The sequence below is a fragment of the Scyliorhinus torazame genome, chromosome 13 (assembly GCF_047496885.1).
Source record: "Scyliorhinus torazame isolate Kashiwa2021f chromosome 13, sScyTor2.1, whole genome shotgun sequence".
Lineage (NCBI taxonomy): Eukaryota > Metazoa > Chordata > Chondrichthyes > Carcharhiniformes > Scyliorhinidae > Scyliorhinus > Scyliorhinus torazame.
In genome coordinates, this window is record NC_092719.1 from 61,648,070 (window position 1) to 61,670,605 (window position 22,536).

The 22,536-nt window shown below is 46.8% G+C and overlaps 1 protein-coding gene and 1 pseudogene across 2 annotated transcripts in view; both read left to right on the plus strand.

Moving 5' to 3' along the window:
• Nucleotides 1-22,536, plus strand: part of LOC140388059 (copine-8) — a 544,832-nt gene that overhangs the window by 512,611 nt on the left and 9,685 nt on the right. Inside the window, exons 18-19 of one of the 2 annotated variants that reach the window (XM_072471659.1) lie at nucleotides 10,606-10,663; nucleotides 16,479-16,552. In XM_072471659.1, the coding sequence (XP_072327760.1) occupies nucleotides 10,606-10,663; nucleotides 16,479-16,552 (132 nt within the window). The remainder of the gene's footprint in view (nucleotides 1-10,605; nucleotides 10,664-16,478; nucleotides 16,553-22,536) is intronic. The other variant, XR_011934073.1, reaches the window with a different exon arrangement.
• Nucleotides 11,883-12,596, plus strand: LOC140387700 (transcription and mRNA export factor ENY2-like; annotated as a pseudogene).

Sequence of the window (22,536 nt, forward strand, 5' to 3'; positions counted from 1 at the left end):
TTTCATGGCCAATCCACCTAACCAGCACATCTTTGGATTGCAGTAGTTTTGTGATCTTCGAACATTTGTGAGTCCTGGTGATGCTGCTGGTCAATGGAGAGCTGCTGGCCTCTGATTGGCTGGTAGCTCTTGGGTTGGCGGGGGGGAGGGGGGAATGGGGGGGGGCGGGGAATGGTGGGGGGGAATGGTGGGGGGGGGGGGAGCTTTCCATGACCTAATGGGCACGTATTCCGGTGAACCTACACCAACGGAGGCAATGTGAGGCAGGGCTCCCACTCGGCCAGTTGGCAAGCCCCTCATCTCCAACATAAAATTCCGCCCATCGCTTCACACCGTAATGCAAGAGAATTAGGCCTCACATGCCGGCTGAAGGTCTCTAGAGAAATTGAAACAAACTCTGGCAGGTTAATGGCCCTGCAATTGCACGGTATTTTGGGGGGAAGAAACTACCAGTTATATAACATCTTTATCGTTGAAAATAAAAGGTGCTTCTCTGGGCCTGCTTTATGTCAACTTTCACCGTCAGCTGTGGGATGACTGCCTCATTAGTTGATAAAATCACAGCTGATCTCTAATTGCGTCATTTAAATATTAATGAAGCCCCCGAAAAGGTATTACCAAAATAATGAATATTGAGCCAATGAAGTAGCTAGGAGGAGGTGGTTAAAGAGAAGGGTTTTAAGGAGGTTCAAAGCAGTTAAAAAATATGCTTGAATACCTGATTGTAAAGTTAATTGAAAACCCTCTTAAAAACATGACAGATAAGAGTCACCTGTTGTAACATGGATATGGGCACAATGAACACTGAAAAGTCGATAAGAAATGTTCGCAGGTGTTAAAGTTAACTCAGTTTTAATTATCAAGGATTATTGTTGAGTTGCATTTTTCTCCATACATTGATATTGAAGGTTTTATTTTTACATGCTAACATTTTCTTCACAAGATTTTACTCCATTGTTGGCGCGTGCTGTTGCGATTGAAGTTCACCATGAGCAGATTTCTTTTGCGTTTTCTGCTCTCCTATTAAGTCTAGAAAAGCTCTTTCCATGTAAGCTATAAAATGGCATCTCTAAATGAGGTTAGATTACTCAATACAGCGGAGGCATTATCACTGGCCTTATCATTACCCCCAGACGAAGATTCAAACAATCTGAAACTCAATTATGATATTGTTTCGTGAACTCCACTTTACTCAAGACGCTTTCACTGGGCTATTTTTAAAATATTTATTTCACTGGATGTGGGCATCGCTAACTAGGCCAACATTTATTGCTCATCTCTAATTGCCCTTGAGAAGGTGGTATACAGGAATAGTGCCAGAAAACTGGAGGATAGAAAATGTTGTCCCCTTGTTCAAGAAGGGGAGTAGAGACAACCCCGGTACCAGCCTCCCCGAACAGGCGCCGGAATGTGGCGACTAGGGGCTTTTCACAGTAACTTCATTTGAAGCCTACTTGTGACAATAAGCAATTTTCATTCATTTCATTTCATTTCATTGTAGACAAGTGAGCCTTACTTCTGTTGTGGGCAAAGTGTTGGAAAGGTTGATAAGAGATAGGATGTACAATCATCTGGAAAGGAATAATTTAATTAGAGATAGTCAACACGGTTTTGTGAAGGGTAGGTCCTGCCTCACAAACCTTATTGAGTTCTTTGAGAAGGTGACCAAACAGGTGGACGAGGGTAAAGCAGTTGATGTGGTGTATATGGATTTCAGCAAAGCGTTTGATAAGGTTCCCCGCGGTAGGCTATTGCAGAAAATACAGAGGCATGGGAGTCAGGGTGATTTAACAGTTTGGTTCAGAAATTGGCTAGCTGGAAGAAGACAAAGGGTGGTGGTTGATGGGAAATGTTCAGACTGGAGTCCAGTTACTAGTGGTGCACCACAAGGATCTGTTTTGGGGCCACTGCTGTTTGTCATTTTTATAAATGACCTGGAGGATGGCGTAGAAGGATGGGTGAGTAAATTTGCCAATGACACTAAAGTCGGTGGAGTTGTGGACAGTGTGGAAGGATGTAACATGTTACAGAGGGACATAGATAAGCTGCAGCGCTGGGCTGAGCAGAGAGATTTTGGTGTCCATGTACATAGATCCCTGAAAGTTGTCACCCAGTTTGAAAGGGTTGTTAAGAAGGCATACGGTGTGTTAGCTTTTATTGGTAGAGGGATTGAATTTCAGAGCCATGAGGTCATGTTGCAGCTGTACAAAACTCTGGTGCGGCCGCATTTGGAGTATTGCGTGCAGTTCTGGTCGCCACATTATAGGAAGGATGTGGAAGCATTGGAAAGGGTGCAGAGGAGATTTATCAGGATGTTGCCTGGTCTGGAGGGAAGATCTTATGAGGGAAGGCTGAGGGACTTGAGGTTATTTTCTTTAGAAAGAAGAAGGTTAAGAGGTGACTTAATTGAGGCATACAAGATGATCAGAGGATTAGATAGGGTGGACAGTGAGAGCCTTTTTCCTCGGATGGTGATGTCAAGCATGACGGGACATAGCTTTAAATTGAGGGGTGATAGATATAGGACAGATGTCAGAGGTAGGTTCTTTACTCAGAGAGTAGTAAGGGCGTGGAATGCCCTGCCTGTAACAGTAGTGGACTCGCCAACATTAAGGGCATTTAAATAGTCATCATTGGATAAACATATGGATGATAAGGGAATAGTGTAGATGGGCCTTAGAGTGGTTTCAAAGGTCGGCGCAACATCGAGGGCCGAAGGGCCTGTACTGCGCTGTAATGTTCTATGTTCTATGTTCTAGAGCCACCTGCTGTAGATTTTATTACGATCCCAGACCAGGGGCGAAATTCTCCGGTATCGGCGTGATGTCCGCCAACTGGCGCCCAAAACGGCGCAAATCAGTCGGGCATCGCGCCGCCCCAAAGGTGCGGAATGCTCCGCATCTTGGGGGGCCGAGCCCCAAACTTAAGGGGCTAGGCCTGCGCCGGACAAATTTCCGCCCCGCCAGCTGGCGGAAAAGGCCTTTGGTGCCCCGCCAGCTGGCGTGGAAATGACATCCCCGGGCGGCGCATGCGTGGGAGCGTTAGCGGCCGCTGACGGCATTCCCGCGCATGCGCAGTGGAGGGAGTCTCTTCCGCTTCCGCCATGCTGGAGACCGTGGCGAAGGTGGAAGGAAAAGAGTGCCCCCACGGCACAGGCCCGCCCGCGGATCGGTGGGCCCCAATCGCGCGCCAGTCCACCGTGGGGGCACCCCCCGGGGCCAGATCGCCCCGCGCCCTCCCCAAGACCCCAGAGCCCGCCTGCGCCGCTTTGTCCCGCCAGTAAGGTAGGTGGTTTAATCTATGCCGGCGGGACAGGCATTTTAGCGGCGGGACTTCGGCCCATCCGGGCCGGAGAATCGCGCGGGGGGGGCCCGCCAACCGGCGCGGTGCGATTCCCGCCCCCGTCGAATATCCGGTGCCGGAGAATTCGGCAACCGGCGGGGGCGGGATTCACGCCAGCCCCCCGGCGATTCTCCGACCCAGCGGGGGGTCGGAGAATCTCGCCCCTGATCCCAACATTTGCTTGGATAATGGACAGGAACCCCAATCACTTTTATTAAATTTGTAAAACTGTGAGGAAAGGATGGTTCGCTCCAGGAGTGATTCCACACACAAATTGCTTAGGATACATTAAACCAAAATTTATTATTAACACAGTATTAAGCTACCTTTAACAGCACAGGAATATAGTTTACAATTGCCATTTAAACAGTGCTTAACTATAAAATCAAACTCTTTAACTCCAAACTGCTACCTTCTTTATCTCCAATCAAGCAATACCCATCACAGGTCAAAACCCACTTTTAAATAAAGCTGGGAAACACACGATTACTTGCCTATCTTTGGATAGATAGACATTTTGAGAGACTGCTTGAAGAGAGAGAAATCCTGTCAGGAAGCATCCTACAGATTCTTGTATGTGTCAAGTCTACTGCTTCCGACCTTGGGGGGCGGGGGGCTCCGATGTGGCCTGGCCCATGATCGGGGCCCACCGATCGGTGGGCCGTCCTCTCTTGATGGGGGCCACCTTTTCTACGCACCGGCCCCTGTTGCCCTGCGCCGTGTTGCGTCGGGGCCGGTGCATTGAACGAGGCCAGGCACATGCGCGGATCCCGCGGCGCCCAGTTCGCGCTGGGATTGGCAGCTGGAGTGGCGTCAAGGCCCCTTGCAGGGACTAGAATTAGTCCTCGGCTCGGCCCGTTTACGACGGCATGGACACTCTGCCGCGGGATTAGAGAATCCCGCCCAATGATTATCTCGCTTTTACAACACCTTAATTGCACAATTTTGCATCCACAGTGTCTGTCTTCCTTTCAAACAATTTTTAAAAATATACTGTAGCATACACACACACCTTAACTCAGGCTTTTAAAAGCATTACTACACCAGATACATAAATTACAATGTATATACTAATCTCTTAAATTTAGTACAATACACAGTGCTGTCATGAGGGGGATTCCAGGATTACGAGCAGGGACAGTGAAGGAACAGCAATATAGTTCCAAGTCAGGATGATATGTGGCTAGGGGGGAAACCTGCAGGTGATGGTATTTCCATGCATTTTCAGCCCCTGTCCTTCTAAGTGATAGTGGCTATGGGTTCAGAAGGTGCTGTCAAAGGATAATGGTGAGATGCTGCAGTTTATTTTGTAGATGGAACACATCAGTGGTGAAGGAAGTGAATATTGAAGGTGGTGGAAGGGGTGCCAACCAAACGGGCTGCTTTGTCCTGGATGAGTTTGAGTTTCTTGAGTGTTGTTGGAACTGCACTCATCCAGGCAAGTGGAAAGTATTCCAGCACACTTATGACTTGTGACCTGTGGATAATGGACAGGCTTTAGGGAGTCAGGAGGTGAATTACATGCCACAGAACTCCCTGCCTTTTACGTACTCTTGTAGCGACAGTATTTATATGGCTGGTCCAGTTCAGTTTCTGGTAATGGTAATCCCCAAGATGTTGATGTGGGGGATTCTGTGATGGGAATACCATTGAATGTGAAGGGGAGATGGTGAGATTCCCTCTTATTGGAGATGGCCATTGACTCAGTCTTGTGTGGCGTGAATGCAATATGTCACTTATCAACTCAAGTCTGAATTTTGTCCCGGTCTTGCTGCGTAGTGGACAGGAACTGCTTCAGTATCTGAGCAGCTGCAAATGGTATTGAACATTGTGGAATCATGAGCAAAACTCCCCACTTTGGATCTTTTGCTGGATGAAAGGCCATTGATGTTGCTCTGGAAGACGATTGGGTCTAAGACACCCTGAGGAGTGCCTGCAGGGCGGCCCTCCCGTCCTCCGCCTGTATTCTCCTTTTCCTTTGTTCCTGTGGACGTCAGGTTAGTTAACGTTTCCCTGCCACCCCCCCCCCACCGCCCCCCCTTTCCCCCCAACTACCTCCCTGGCTCTCCTCTGTTCCCTGTTTCTTCCTCCTCCCCCCCCCCCCCAACCCCTGCGGTTCGCCTTTCCTTTCCTCTCCCACCCCCCCCGTGGTTCGCCTTCCCTTCCTCTTAGACTGAGTTGTCGTCCCCCCCCCCGCTCCGTTCTATCTCCCCCTCTCATGCTTTGGCTGCTTTCCCCTGGTTCCTGGCTACCTGGCTATTCTTCTGCTTGTTTGTTGGCCACCAACAAGTCCCGGAACAATTGGGTGAATGGCTCCCACGTTCTGTGGAAGCCGTCGTCTGACCCTCGGATGGCGAATTTAATTTTCTCCATTTGGAGGGATTCCGAGAGGTCGGACAGCCAGTCTGCAGCTTTACGTGATGCTGCTGACCGCCAGCCGAACAGGATTCTACGGCGGGCGATCAGGGAGGCAAAGGCAAGGGCATCTGCCCTCCTCCCCAGAAATAGATCTGGCTGGTCTGAAACCCCGAAGATCGCCACCTCTTTCTCCAGGGCCGTGATCCGGTCGCTCATGTCAGTCGCAGCCCTCTCCAGCTCCTTAGTGGTCGCCTTTTGGGTTTCCAGTTTCTCCTCCTGGGCTTCCAGTTTCTTCTCTGCTCTGCCCAGGGCGAGCTGCACCTCCGCCAGGGCCTTGGCCATTGCTGCCTGTATTGCGGCCTCTATGTCTGCTTTGGTCCCTGCCTGGCTTTCTTGTTGGTGTTCCCTCAGCGCCTCGGCAAAGGCTGCCTTCCAGTTCCCCTGTGGCCCAGGGAGAGAAAGCTCCTGTCTGCCCAGTTCTTTTAGTTGCGGCGAGGCTTCCATTCCGCCACTTCATGCGCCGATTTGCTCGTCTGCGTGGGCTCGTGTATTGCCCCGTTTGTTTTTGGTGCCCTTTCCCCCTCTGCTTTGGCTCCCTTCTGGCATTTTTGACGCCCCCCCCTTTTTCCCCTTCATTTTTTTTTTCCCTTCCCCCCCCTTCCCCTCTTTTTCTCTCCCCCCCCCCCACCCCCTTCTGAAGAGACGCTTTTCAGGTAGGTTTGGTTTTCTTTTTTGAGAAGCGTGGAAGGAGAGAGGGAGTGTTCCGTCCCTTTAACAGTTTTCTTTTTCTAAGTCTTTCTTTTCTTTTGTTTTTTCCTTCCTTCCACACCAACCCCCCCACCCCCCCCCCCCCCCAAAAGAGGGAGTTCCCGTTTTCTTTTTTTTTCTCCTCCTCACTCACCCTGGAACCAGAGAGAGAGAGAGAAAGGCTTCTCGTCGGGCCGGGAGTCCCCCTTTGTTTCGCCGCTGCCCGCCTCATGGTGGTTGCCGCCGAGGGGGGGGGGTCGGGCCTCGTTGCTGGCTCGGACCCCACTTTGGTTCAGGCCGCCGCTCCTCCTGCCCCGCGTTGTTCCGTGCCCCGCTGCTGCCCGCGTTCTGCTGTGCGGGGAGGGGAGGTGGCTCGGTCGGTCTGGCCGGCTCGCAGGTCCGCGCTCCACTGTGCCTTCTCCGTTCGTAGTGGAGGGCAGGGGGGGAGTGGGGCGCGGGGGGCGCGACTCTCTCCGGTCGCTTCCTTGTCTCCGGCGCCCGGCTCCTCCTGCGTACCTTTCCTCCCCCCGGGCTGCAACGTACTGCTCCGTTCCCTTGCGGCCTCGTCACCTTCTCCCCGGGGGGGAGGGGCTCTCCCCTTGTGCTTCTGCTGCCGCTCGCTTCGTTCCCGAGCGCCCGGGTCTCCGGCCCCGCTCCGCCTCGGAGTCCGGGTCGCTCCTCTTCTTCTTTCTCTTCCGCCGTGCGGGGGCCCAGTCGGCCAAGCTCGCGCACCCGGGTGCAAGTTCTTCGTGGGGGGAACGGGACGCAACTATGTTCCCCCCCCTCCGGAGCTCCTCTACGCGCGACCGCTCCCCTCCGCCGCCAGAAGTCAACCTTTTGGTTATTTTAAGCAAAGTGAAAAGACACTGGGGGTGGTTTATGCCATCACTCTGTTGGGGCAGGACCTAATAGAGCCAGCAAGACTGGCTCCATGGAGATTGGGGTGCCATCTTTAAAGCGTCCCGATCAAAAGTGAAGATCAACTCTTTCCACCCCGCCAATTTGGCTCGGAGAGGGCCAGCCCCCAGTGATTAGCTGCCCCCTGGCACTGCCCCTTGGCACAGCTTGCCATCCTGGAGGCAATACCAGGGCATTGCCCATGCATGTTAAACCTTTTGACATCACGGGTAAGAGGTGTGGAAAGTTGAGAAACGCAAACTCTCCTGATTCTCTCCAGATTTCCGCCTGTGTTGGTAATCCCACCGACCACTAACGCGAGCTCAAAATCGCCCCAATGTCTCTGTGGAAGGAAAGGTATAACCTATAGTTAGATTCATGCTGGACAAAGGTGTTTATGTGTGCGAGGTTTTGTTAATTCCAACTGTGGTGCTATTATGCTGAGGGAAGGTTACAGCGTGATGAATAAATAGAACTAGCAGGGGTTGCTTAGAAACTGGAAGCATTTGTAAAGATAGAAAAAGCTTTGAAGTTTTAGTTTCAGCTGGATATATTGCAGTTGAAGATGTGGGTGGGCGCATCTCTCAACTCTGCCAGGATAAGCTGGACAGGAGAAGGGAGTTGCAAAGATGCAGACTTCCGAAGAAACAAGTTATAATTCAGATGACCAGGAATTGGGACAGAAAGATTGTCTAAGACAACTGAAGTTAAGTGAATAGAGACCAAGGTATTTAACGGAAGTACGCAAGGAAGAGTAAACAAAGATTTCTGAGTTAAATAGACAATTGCAGTAACCAGATTTAAAGTGGGACAGCAGACTCCAGAGATAAATTAAATTTTTGATGTCCTTATATCAGAGTCTGGATTTGACAGTTAAAGCAATTATTTGTACAGCAATCAAGACAAGGAAATCCTAAAGCGGTTAGTATAAATCCTGGGCTGGATTCACTGTGAAAAGTGCAGGGGAGGCTTGTTTAAATGAGCCACTTGCAAAACCAGGAGTAGATTTCGGAATGCAAACTTTTGAGGGAAAGCATTATTGTGAGAGAAGATTTTTAAGCGTGTTCTTGGGAGTGGAGTTTGGAAACTCTCATGTGACAATCATCTGGGGGAATTCTGAGGAGAAATTCACAGACACTAACTTGGGTTCAAATTGAAATGCATGTTTTGGACCAGAGTCATCTTGTGTGCTTCAAAGGGACTTTTTGTGTTCAGGAGATCATTGTAATCCATGTTAAACTTAGAATCTGTATGTATTTGTTCAGCTAAGGGGGGAGTAATTGAGTATTGTATCATAATCCAAATTTGTCATGTTTAATAAATGTTTTTTCCTTGTTGTTAAAATTAATTAGCGGCCGTTTCACATTGTTCCTCCACGTTTTATAAAGAAAAGTAAAAGTTACGGTCTTTTGAGCCAGGGTTCCATTCTGGGATCTTCCTGTGCAATTATAATATAAACTAGGACCATTACGCTGGGGTGATGGGGGCAGGTAGAAGAGTGGTCCTGATACTTGTAATGTGGTGGGGAGGGAGGGAAGAGTGCCCTCCATTCTGTGCTTGGGGGGGGAGAGTGCGAGAGTGCTCCCAATACCTGTGTGGTGTGCAGTGGGGGGGGGGGGGGGGGGGAGGGGGAGGTTGCTCACCGGAAAATCCTGCTCAGCTGGAGACCTAGCCGAATTCCTCAAATTGGAAAAAGTTAAATTTGCCATTAGAGGATTGGAAGAGGGCTTCCACAAAACATGGAAACAATTTTCTCAACATGTTTGAGGACCTGTTCATAACCAGCAACCGATAAGGGAAGAGTGGGACTGATATAAACAAAAAATGAGGGGGGGTGAGGAATCTAAGTAGAGGGAGAAGGAGACACAACCCAGAACACTGGGGAAATAGGGCAGAGGGGTCTAAAGGGCGTAGAGGAGGGGTGAACAGCCCACAAAGGATATCCAAAACAGAAACAGGAAGGACACACCTGGGGACTGCAAGCATGCCCTGGTATATTCCAGTACCAGGGAGCTACACATACATAGAGAACAGAAACGTCAGGTACCCGACCACCAGGGGCCGAATGCAAACAGGCCTCACAAATCTGCATATAAGGGGCTGGATTCTCTGTCTTTGGGACAATGTCCTGACACCGTTGTAAAAATTGGAGACTTTCATGCCAGGAAAACTGGCGTGAAAGGGCCACATATTCCTAGCCCTGCAGGGGGCTAGCAGTGAACCAGCGTGAAACTAGAAGCTTTTGCTGCAGATATGGGCCCCGCACTTCTGGATCAGAGGCTGCGCATGCACATGGCGGCGGCCTCCAGCGGCCGCGCCGTGCTCCAGGGCGGACTCAGACCGCGGAGCTGGACCTTAAAGATAGGGCCCCCAATCGGCCGCACGCCCGATCGAGACCGCTCGGCCAGAAATTGCCAGGCCCCGTATAAGGCCCCCCCCTGCCCTCCGACCGCCCCGCCCCCAACCAGTGCGGCTGTGGACTCACGCTAGTATCCCGACCGGCAGGACCATGTTAGATCCACGCCGTCGGGACTTCGGCCTGTCGGGGGCGGAGAAAGGCGGGGCGGGCCTCCAGCAATGGTCACAGGTAGGGATATGCGGCGTGGCATACTCTCCGAGTACGCCGCTTTTCGGGGCCCGGAGAATCAGGGAACCGGCTCCGGTCCCGATTCCACGCGGGGAAATGGATTCTCTGCCCCGGCGCCGGCCGTGATTTCGGCGTCGGGGTGCAGAGAATCCCGCCCCTGTTCTCCAGGTATTTGCCACAAAATACGTTAACTTCCTGTTTGCACTATATTTTGCACTATACATTCTCAATAGATCCCTCATTATTCAGACTTGCTTCTTGTAAGTTTAAACACTAATGTGACAATGCTGCTACCAGCCAAATGTAAATATCCAATAGAAAACAATGTTAAAAAGGGGTGTTGAGGGGGGGAGAAGGGAAGGGGGGGGTTGGGGGGAGGGGTTAGGTTGTGGGAAATGATAGGCAATGTTTTGTTGGTTTATGTCTGAACCGCTGTTTTATTCCGTCTTATTGTTTTGTACTATTGTGTATTATATAAAATGAAAATCTGAAGAAAATCTACTTTTTAAAAGGTGCTTTAAAAATGCAAGGTGGTGTTGTTGCATAATTTCTAGTTTAACCATATTCAAAATCGTTTCAGTCATCTTTAAAGTTTTGTACAATCAGAATATATCTATATTTTATATAACTGTTCTTTTGTTGCAATTTATTGTTTCTTTCCTCACTCTTTAAAGGCTTCTTGTCTTCCAATGTCGATAATTATTGTTGGAGTTGGACCTGCAGAATTTGATGGTGAGGCACAGAAATAATGTACTTCAAAAACAATGAAGTGGATTATCTAATTATATTCTAATTGGTTCATGGAAGCACTAACATAAGTGTCCTGAGTGCATGTCTCAGCATTTTTCAATAGAAATGTGTGGGAAACTGCTAATTCAGTGAAGCTATTCAAAAATGTATTTCTTATTGTTAGAAGCTGCAAGGGATTAACGCATCCCAACAAAACTTTAGGCTTTACAATGTATTAGATGTTGATGATGAAAGTGCAAAGACAAATTTGATCGCTCGTGGACAGACAGGGTAGAAAAACAGGAAAAATAGCAGTTAGAATAATTTCCTTTCTGCAAATGAATATTAAATGCATCAAGGTCTCAGGACAACTACCAATTTTCAGTATTTTGAGAATTCTTCCAGTGACGAGTCCACCTAACCCCAAATGCTCAGTCCTGTATGTACACCCTGATTATGGTTACTTAGGACTGGTCCATACTTTTCTGCTAGCAAGATTTCCTGGTGCAAGCATTGAACTTCATTTTGATACTTCCCACACCTGTGGTGTTTTGCTTTACTTTAATTTTTTTAAATGAACACAGGTTTGCATCAGTTTACATTCTCCGGTTCATATCAATAGCCATGGAATCCCTACATTGCAGAAGGAACCATTCCACATCAAGTCTGTACCAAACCTCTGAATGAGCACCTCACCTGATGTGTTGGGTGTTCTGGATCACAAACAGGTCACCAACACTGGAAGTGGTGCAACTCTATTTTATTATAAGATTAGCTATATTAACATACTTGAACTGTGGGTAAACGCAATACCAGCTTTAACTGTTGATCCTTGCCTAGTCCTAACCAGGTGATGCACTCAGCACATGGTGAATGTCTGTGTTGCAGGCTGTGAGCTCTGTGCTCCGAGCTGGCTGCTACTAGAATGAGCGGGAACTCTGATGTCCCCTGTCTTTATAGTGCGTGTGCTCTTACTGGTGGTTGGCTGCGGTGTTGTGTATGCTGATTGGTCCCACTGCATGTCCATCAGTGTGCGTGTGTGTGTGTCTGCACCATGATATACTGGTGTATATTATGACACCACCTAGGAACCCCCCCTCCCCTCCACCACTCCCGTAACCCCATCTAACCTTTGGACACCAAGGGGCAATTTGGCAGGGGCAATCCACCTAATCTGCACATCTTTGGACTCCAGATGTGGGAGGAATCAAGAGCACCCAGAGGAGGCATCATGGCAAATAAAATTTCACAAACACGTGCTTATGAAATAATGGGCCGGCTCCCGCAGCCACCTCTGTTTATTCGCCCCGCTCCGGGGTTCCAGCTGCCCGGGACCGGGGGGCGGAGAGCCCGCGGATCCGCCCCGGAGGCTCGTTACTAGATTTCTGAAATGAATAAAGATGCCCAACTCCGAGCAACTATAAACCAGAAGTTGATAGAGACAGGCGAACAAGAATGTCTGAAGGAGTTGCTCCGAGCAAAGCTGACTGAATGTGATGGAAAGATCAGTTGAAAGCGCACTGTAAAGATGTGATCAGGGAAAAGGGGTTGGAGCATGTTACAGTTGATGATTTGGTAGCCGAAATCACTCCTAAAGGGAGAGCTCTAGTGCCAGACAGTGTGAAGAAGGAACTTTTGCAGAGGATAAGGACCTTCCTTTCTCAGCATGCCAGTCTCTGAGTTTGGGATGACCACATTTCGTTGCCATTTCTTTACTGTTTCAGAACCTGGAGCACACCAGTCACCAGAGAGTATCTCCAGAGCCTGGATGAAGCTGAACATAGTTTTATTTTTGTGACTTTTTAAAAAATACATTTATTGTCTTATTTTTGATGTTCCTGAACGTGGTTCGCAAGCAGCTTTTCTACCCACTTCTATCTTTTCCTTGATATGTCAAACTTGTTTCAATAAAATTATTTTGAAATGAAAAAAAAAATGAGGAAAAAAAATGAAATAATGGGCCGAATCTTAAACACTTAAAAACGTTTTGGCCATCGAGACTTCAGGTTCAGGTCTGACTTCAGATTGGCCCATGTAGCATGCAAACTTGGGGGATCTTCCAACAGGTAACCTATTAGCCGGCCATGTCTGTGTTCACCATTTAATAAAAATGAAATAAGGAGGCGGGTGGATCCAAGGAGTGTCTGGCTGATAGCCCCACCAGGATAGGTGATCGAGGGGGTGCTTCAAAATGGAGGCTGTCACAAAAGTCTCCAAATTTTGTTTCCAAAAACAATGGTTAAACTGTGAGGGGCCTTAGAGTGGAGGGGAAAGCCTACCACAAAAATGTTTCGGCTGCAATTGGACCTCTTTGCGCATTCAAGAGCCTTGACAATGCCATTTCAATTAGTCTACAATGGTCTTCTGACCTCTCAATGAGAGGCCGTCGCTGAATCATTGTCAGGATCTTGGAATAGCAGGTGCCCATATGACGTCAGGAAATTTCCAGTACTGTCACAAAATGGCACCTAAGATTGAGATCTTAATGAGGTTGATGGTCAGCCCAACCTCCATAGAGTGCAGTTCCGACTCCAATGGCAGCCCACCTAAAGGTGGGACCACTCCATTGAAGCTGCACGTGGGAAGAGAAAACTGGGATTTGCTGATTCGCACTAAGGGCTTGGAAAGGAGGCACTGAGGCAATCCCCCTTTTCACTGTCGAGCAGCACAGCTTCTGCGTCTTCTGCTTTGATTGTGTTGGCGTCACAGACTAACATCTCTATTTCGCCAACATTTACCAGCATGCTTAACAACGTGATAATCACCAACTAGTCTGCTTCTGTAATGTTGATTGAGTAACCTATATTGGCCAAGACTGTGAGAATAACACTCCCGCTCATCTTTGGATAGTGCCATACGGGTCTCTTACAACCGCAGGGACAGGCAAATGAGATGTTGCGGAACACGTTGGCCACTAACCTGCTAAATATGAGTTGTGGTGAGATGGGGTATTTTTGTGGTCATTACTAATGTTAGAAATTCTATCCTCTCCAGCAGCACCGACCCTGTCCAGCCGTCGAAGAATTTCCTTAGTTACAATGCGATCACTTTTTGTTTCCCTAAATGCCAGAGGATATAGGCACTAATCCAATGTAAATTAGCTTTCCAAACGGCAGGAATGATTCACTGCTTGCTCACTGATTTAGAAATGCACCCTTACAGAAATATACTTAAGAACGATGCATGGAAATTTTATTTGCCGGAACTCTCTGCTCCCCTGGCGTCAGCATTGGAAAATTATTTCAAGTGTTAAGGTGGTTGTACGGTTTTGCAGATGTGATGGTAAATTTTCTGACAGCTAGGAATGAGAGTCTGTGTCAAGTGTGATTGCATTTATGTATAGAGAAATGCTGAGTGCCAACATTAGATAGAATTAATTCAACAAGCCTATAACAATCAATAATTTCATTCTGAATCTATATAATTAGCTTTGGTGAAATATAACGTCCAATTCCTCTCCCATTGCACTGCTCATGAATTGAAAGAAAGGTTCATTACCAGGGAACATGCATGGAAGGGGGTAATGAAGTTCAGTGGCTGGAGCACATCATTTAATCTGGAGAAGCTAAAGACCATAGATTGAGTGCAGGAAAGAGAGACACAGCAGTAAATTAGAAAAGTATGTTTTTTTAGTAAACCATGAAGGCAGAAAGGGCCCAAACGCAAACTTTGACACCATTTTCATACAATGAATTGCGAAATAAAATCAGGCTTCAGGCAAAGGAACAAAATGAGTTTGAACCTCCAGAGATACAGTTAGCTCTCTGGAAAGAAATGCTGGTGCAACATTGAATACAATGTAACTTTTCTGATTTTAGATGAAATTATAATATGTTACATGGATTTGTTACCATATCAACAGTATTTGTGCTGCATTGTGCTTGGCTGACTGCTTGTTTCTAATTTAAGGCAATAAGCAAATCGTGATGCCTGTTTTTTTTTCTGAAGCACAAGACATTTATTCATACAGCCTTCACATATCATTCATGACTTTATCACACTTTAGGCTGTCAAATGGGACTCACCTCCACCTTTTATATTCCCCCACCCCCGGCACGCACACGCCTTAGCCCCTTGTAAAATCCAGCCCCAAGTAGGTTTTAAAGTTGTCATTCCGAAGTGTGAAAAATAGTGAAAACTATATTCATCCAGCTTTCTGCTAATCCAGCCTCAGTGAGATGAGAATGACCACTCCCACCTTTTTATTGTTTTTATTTTTGAATGGCCTCAGTACCAGGACATGTAATCATGATGATGCATCAGCTGCCCCCTTAGTTGAAGGCCTTTGTGCTTGATACTGAGCAAAGTCCTTTTTACTCCTGGTGTATCAGCGCATTGGTACTATTGAATCAATCGTTGGGATAAATTCTTCCTTGGACAGGATTTAATCCAGCCTGTCATAGTGAGAAACATGGCAGCCGGATCCACTCAAACGTGGTAGAGAGAGATACGGCAGCGGGGGAATACTTTGGATGATTAGATTGGAGGCGGGAAAGCGTTGATGTGAGAAATTCACCTGATCATGGCAGTGGGTTAATTAGGCTCCTTAACTCAGCCAGTTGACACCAGTTACGTCTGAGCCCACTGAAATTTATGATGGTTCATAGATTAAATGTGGGCTGCACGACCTACCCTGATCCCGAAGACAGGCCAATAAACCTTGGCGGATTTTCCAGTGGTCTACCAGTTATGGGCGATGGGGCGCCTAGTTGCCGGGTACCTGAGGGGCCTGGCATCAGGAAGGGCAGGGCGGGGTGGGGGCATACCCGTGCCCTTGCTCCTGAACTCCAGGCGTCCCTCTCTAACATCCTCCATTCCACCCTCGCTCACCACTGTCCGAGGATCTAAGAATGATCCCTGGTAAAGCCCTTGGAGAAAAACTGAGAGCAGACCATAGGCAGCAGGAGCAGCAAGCCTCTGCCGTTCGCCAAGGGTGGAATTTCCACACCCTATCAGGAGGTCCTAAATTCCACCAAAGTCATGACATTGACCAGCTAAGTGCCCGACAGGCTCTTCGTTGTGTTGAACCTGCTCCGGGGATGTGCTGCAGTTTCCCCACTGGTTCGCTAACTGGAGGGCGAGACCCCGATCATGTGCTTCAAATCCAGCCCCTTATCTTTTAACAGATTCTCACGGCTTGAGGGATAAAATGCCTGAGAATAAACTTACCTGAGTGTTTCAATGTATTCATATCAAAGCTTCAAACAGAATAGTGAACGTTTAGCCTGATCGCTAAAGCTATCTGACCTGCATGTTTCTAGAGAAAGCTGAGGGCATAACTTACCCAAATTTGTTCATATTTCCCGGTCTTGTAGGTAGGTAAAGCTCCTACTGAGGGAAAATGTTGTTTCTCTTTTGTACCACTTTCTTCAATGGCCTGGTTCTTTCTAGATCCGGTATTATTGGGTAGCCTTATGACCCGTAATTCTTTGAACAGAGTACTAGACAGAGATGACCTCAGGATACCTTTGCTTCCCATACTTGTTTTTGCTTCGAGTCATAGCTTTTGTTATGGCAACCTTTGATGTTGTGCTCTGTAGCAAAAGGAACCTATTCCCTTCTATATTGCAATAATCGCCTCGCTTATTGCTCTGAACAAGAGCCGGCTTTTTCAAAGTCTATCCTTACAACATTAACAACTTCAGCTCTGAAATTTATCCTTTCCAATGTTATTGGCTTCACTGAAGAGAAGGACGGAATTTAGGAGAACAATGGTTAAACCAATTATGCTGTATTATCTGTCTGTCTTGGTTATGTATTAGAATACGTAAAATTTATCTACCTTACATCAATTATGACCTTCCTTTTTCTGGTCTAGCAATGGAAGAACTAGATGGCGATGAGATTAGGATATCATCAAGAGGAAGATATGCTGAGAGAGATATCGTTCAGGTAAGATATTGAAGAGCATGGTATAGAAATGCACAATTATATAGGATTCAATAATTTATTAAATTTTATTTGAATGTGCCACAATAATGCAAATGTAAAAGCATCAGTTTTTGTTTGAAAGCCACGACAATAATTCTTCATTTTCTCACTAAATACACAATTATATGCATTTTTTTTCATTGTACAAACATAATAGAGTCAACAATAGCGCATAATATTTGATATTTTACTAAAAACAAATTCTCCCCCTCCTTCAGTTTTCTAAGCTTATTTTTCCCTGACTGTGACTCACTGATATTTTGAAGAGATGAATAGTTCATGGGCCTCCACTCTGAAATGGGTGTCACTGAGCAGTGCAATTGCTCTTGCAGTCCATTGTCTGGGATGGACTCATTCCATTTACATTGCCGACTCTGTGTGGTATTCCTGCTGTTAAGAAGAAACCAAAGTAAATGTCCCAAAACTTCAGAGACTATGGCCGTCAAGTTGGCATGGGACCCAACCTTTCCCACCAATAGTCTTGGGGTGGGAAGAGTACTCGAGCTAAGGATTGTGGTCTAATCCCCTGACGAATTCAAACCAATCTCTTTTTTAGAGATATATAATCTTTCCCTGACCCATAAAAGTTACTGGAGTCAATGTTAAATGATCCCAGCAGGCCCAATTATGGCATAAGTGCAACATTCACAAGGCCAGGACAACATCTAGAGACTGGATGATTTGGATGGAGCAGGGTAGCGGAGGGGGTAAGGGTAAGCCAATTTGCCTGAAACTAAGACACAACCTGACTAAATATCCACAAGATACTGAGGGCGTAGTTTAACAGCCGCATTGCGCCCAGCGCAGATCCGGGCATGCCGGTTAAATCGCACGTGAGACCAAAATCTTGATCCGCGCCGGGTGCGAACCGGTTCACGATCTAACCGGCCCACTTCCATTGGTGAGTTCCAAATGCCGCCCAGACGCCAAATGACACCAATTAAGGGCAATCTGCATCTCATTAGCGAGATGTTAGTTTAATCTAATGGCCTCTCAGGAACTAACCGTCACCCCAGCCATTTAGCCCTGGACCACACAAACCTTGGCAATGCCAGACTGGTACCTTGGCACTGCACTGGCTTTCAGGGGCACTGCCAGGGTGGAAGTGCCATGTGCCCTGGTGCCAGGGTGGCACTGCCAAGGGACGGGACCTGAGGGTGGCCATGCTCATGAAAGGGGGAAGAGGGAGGTTTGAAGGGGGGGCTGAAGGATGGGTTCTGAAAGTGGGGGCAGGTGAAAATGGGGTTGGGGCACCTGAAAAGGGGGGGCCCCTCATTACTCCATAACTGGGTGTCCTCATTTGCGGCGGGGGTCGCAGATTCTTTTGGGAGCCTCGGGGATCGGAATGCCATTTAAAAAACGGGTCCCGATCTCTCGCTACGACGGGGAGTTCCGGCGAGCGGAGTTCCCCATTGTAAAAAACGAGGCTAAGTGCGGCCTTAGCTGCGCATTCCCCATTCAGGCTCCTTATTCAACATGAGTTTCGTTGGATACCCATGTGCTTCTTGGTACCACGAATGCTGGTAAACACGTGGCTAAACGTGCTCACTCAGGGACTTTGTTCCCTTTTGGGAAGATTGTGTCCTAATTGTCACTGAATAGCGGCAGAGTCAGTGGGAACCTCTGAAAAACCCACCACAAATAAACTTAGAAATAGTTCCATTGAAATCCGCCCTTTTGTTTTATTCTTGGTGTAATTTATTACTCAATATTTCATTATAATAGGATCATATAGAATCCTGTCCAAAAATTCCCCTTGTAATGAACTGCATTTTCATTTGATAAGCAATTATTAATGGGCCAGTATTTCAATTCTTCCAAATGAGAAACGTCACTCTTCACTGAATTAAGAGAGTATTGTGGTATCAATATTCAATGAATTCACTTACAGATGCAGCAGAAATTGTCCCTTAATTGGAATAACATTAGTTTTAGAGCAATAGCCGTCAATATTAGGCCTGAGCCCTTCAAGTGGCCTGCTGCTAAATAAAAAGAAAGATTAACAGCGTTCCGAGACGGGCCCAATTCGACAGATGGGTTGGAAATTACATGGATTTTAATGTAGATAAATGCAGGGATTTCACAGTGGTACTGGAAATATCAACGTTGTACATGACAAAGGAGCATTTATTAACAAGAGACAAGAAAAAGATTTGGGTAAGATTATTAAGCATTTCATTGAAAAATCCACACAACATAAAGCTGATACCAACAAATCAATCCCTCGGCAATACTTCAAGGATATTTTATAATATGGCTGTCGTGATGCTAACCCGTGTATAAATCACTCAAGAGACCGTTCGTGGCATGATTTAGATTTTCCATTTCTGTTTTCAACAGAACATGAACATGTTATTCAAAACACAGTTCTAAAAAATAATTTTAGAATTTAGAACTCAAGTCTGTCGATGAAATTGTCTGTATTTTGTATCATTTTGACTTGATTTTTATGGAGTGATTCCCAGTAAATTGGTGATCACCCAACTTCCCTTCCTGCTCTAGATGCCAGTTGGCATTGTAAATAGTTCCATCTCTTGGGCATGCTTTCCTTTCCAGAATCACCATCATTTATCCCCCTCCTCAAAAAACACAGCTGTGACTCCCTACGTCTTTGCAAATTTCAACTTTATCTCCAAAAGATTTCATCTCCCAAATCTTGCAATGTCTTCCATATACATCTACATTTTTAAAAAATTCACTTACAGGATGTGGGCTTCACTGGCTTGACCAGTATTCATTGTCCAGCTCTAATTACCCTTGAGAAAGTAGTGGTGAGTTGACTTCTTGAACCGCTGCAGTCAGTGTAGTGTAGGTCCACCCACAGTGTTTTCAGGGAGGGAGTTCCAGGATTCTGGCCCAGTGGTGGCGCAGTAATGCCGATAAATTTTCAAGTCAGGATGATGAATGACTTGGAGGGGAAGTTCCAGGGGTGGAGTTCCCAGATATCTGCTGCCCTTGTCCTTTTAGATGGTAGTTGCTCACGGGTTTGGAAGGTGCTGTTGATGGAGCCTTGGTGAGTTCCATCAGAGCATCTTGTAGATGATACATGCTGCTGCTACCGTGGGTTGGTGGTGGACAGAGTGAATGCTTGTGGAAGGGATGCCAATCAAGCTGGCTGCTTTGTGCTGGATTGTGTAAAATTTATTGAGTGTTGTTGGAGCTGCACTCATCCAGGCAAGTGGAGAACATTCAATCACACTCCTGACTTGTGCCTGGTTGATGTTGGACAGGCTTTGGGGAGTCAGGGGGTGAGTCACTCGCAGCAGGATTCCTGGCTTCTGATTGTGACCACAGTATTAATGTGGCTAGTCCAGTTCAGTTTCTGGTCAATGGTAACCCCCAGGATGTTGATAGTGGGAGATTCAGTGATGGTAATGTGAATGTCAATGGACAATGGTTAGATTGTCTCTTGTTGGAGATGGTCATTGCCTGGTTTGTTAATTGCCACTTCTCAGCCCAAGCTTAGACATTGTCCAGGTCTTGCTGCATTTGGACATGGACTGCTTCCGTATCTGGAGTCACGAATGGAGTCACAACACGGGTGAAATAAGATTTAATTAAAAATACCCAAGGTCCTTGGCTGATCCCAATAAACCGCAGTCACCAGGTTTGAAACAAAACTAACCTTTTATTATGCACAGTATTGTGATTAAATGGACAGAACTGACTATCTAATACCCTTTCCCAACCCTCCCCTTCCTCACTACCCCCACACACAGACAAACAACACAGAGGGAAAAAGGTGGTTGCGAAGGAAGGAAAATATTAATAAAATAAAAGGATAAAGATCTTTGATGCACTGGAATGACTTCTAGTTCGTGTTTTCTGAAGTTCAGCTTTTGTTTTTATAATTCTTCATCCTAGGCTTGAGACGGTTTTCTCTGGTAAAGTTGTCTACTTTCTCTGCAGATTCCGCATCATTCCAAGTTCACAGCAAACAATGAGCCAGGCACTCACTGCTTTCAGAACAATAAATCAGTTCTTTTACTTCAGCAGGCAGGAGAGAGAGACGGAGTTCCTTTCATTTCCAAGGTCTAAATGTTTCTGCACCATTCTCTCAGAAAGCATCACACAGGAAACAATAACTGACTGTTGTCAGGCAGAACACTGACCCTGGCCAGCCCACCAGTTGCCAGTTAACCAACCGATCCAACTTCCTCCAAACCTAGTTTCTAATATCCATTTGGTGCCGAGGAATCTGGTTAAAGACCAAACCTGGGAACACAGTGTTCTGACAAGCAGACCTTGAGTCTTCAGTTTAAAGGCACATTCCGATTTTGGTTCCACGGACAAAAATTATAAAGTAACATGAAATAAATGGGAACAAAGGAAATAAACTGGAAGGATACTTACATCATATTAAGACATATTGAGTAAGAATAGATAACTAGGATTGAGATAACGAGTAGGTTCCATATTTAACGAGTAGGTTCATTGGGTCAAACAACGTACCAAAGGGAGGTAGTGAGGCAGAGAGGTTAAGGGAGGGAATTCCAGGGCTGCACGTGTAGTTCCCTGTGAAAACAACGCCTGAGTAATTATCTTCAGTCATTTTGGAACATGCATTCATGCTTCATGTGGGACTGGACTCCAATGAACTAAGCACCCAGCCAACCTCAGTTCCCAATATATATAACATGACAGAGATAGTAAGACCATGAAGAACATGTAGGACTAAATTTGATAATTCCCACAAATATTACAGGGATTGTGATGCCATATTAGCACACACCCATTCCTTTGTTGCAGGCAGCACAATAACTTTGAGCTGCCGGCTAATTGAGTTTGTTTTCGTGTGTGCCAGCAATACTGTGCCCAGCATTACTCTGCTCCAGCAGTTAGCCTTAAATTGTGAGAGGCGAGCACCACATAAACTAGCCTGCACCTCTTGAATGGGAGGTGCATTGCGGTGGAAGTTTTTCTGGAACTGGTTCTGAACTGGAAATGGGTTTAATAATGGTGCAACAGACGTGAGAGTGGACTGTATGATTTCTTTCGATGCATGAGAGATTTGCACGGTGAGAAAGCCCACAATCTTTGCAAAGTGGCAAGCTTGGTCAATGCTCTCCGACAAGCGAGAATAAAATGTAATCCGCTGTTTTACAATAGAGAATCTCAGTGGCTTCTGTTCTGCAACAGTGGAAATTAAACTGAAACATTTTCTTTTTAAAAAAAAATAATTTTATTAAAGTTTTCACAAAATATCAACAACAAAATGTAAAAGGAACCCAACAGAATTAAATATCAAACAAAACAAAACAACCCAGTGCCCCCCTCCCCCCTATACATAAAGAATAAATTAACACCCGCCGAAACACATAGCAAACACAGCAAATATATACACCCGCTCAGATCCCCCAGTATAGACAAACAAAAATAAAATAGAACCCCCCCCCCCCCCCGGGCTGCTGCTGCTGCTGACCATTGTCTACCGTTCTGCCATGAAGTCCAAGAACAGTTGCCACCACCTGAAAAACCCTTGCACCGATCCCCTTAAGGCAAATTTCACCCTCTCCAATTTAATAAATCCCGCCAGATCGTTGATCCAGGATTCCACGCTTGGGGGCCTCGCATCTTTCCACTGAAGAAGAATCCTTCGCCGGGCTACCAGGGACGCAAAGGCCAGAATACAGGCCTCTTTCGCCTCCTGCACTCCCGGCTCCTCTGCAACCCCAAATATTGTGAGCCCCCAGCCCGGTTTGACCCTGGATCCTACCACCCTCGACACCGTCCTCGCTATGCCCTTCCAAAATTCCTCCAGCGCTGGGCATGCCCAGAACATATGGGTGTTGTTTGCTGGGCTCCCTGAGCACCTAACATACCTGTCCTCACCCCCAAAAAACCGGCTCATCCTTGTCCCGGTCATGTGTGCCCTGTATAGCACCTTAAACTGTATGAGGCTGAGCCTCGCGCTCAAAGAGGAAGAGTTCACCCTCCCTAGGGCA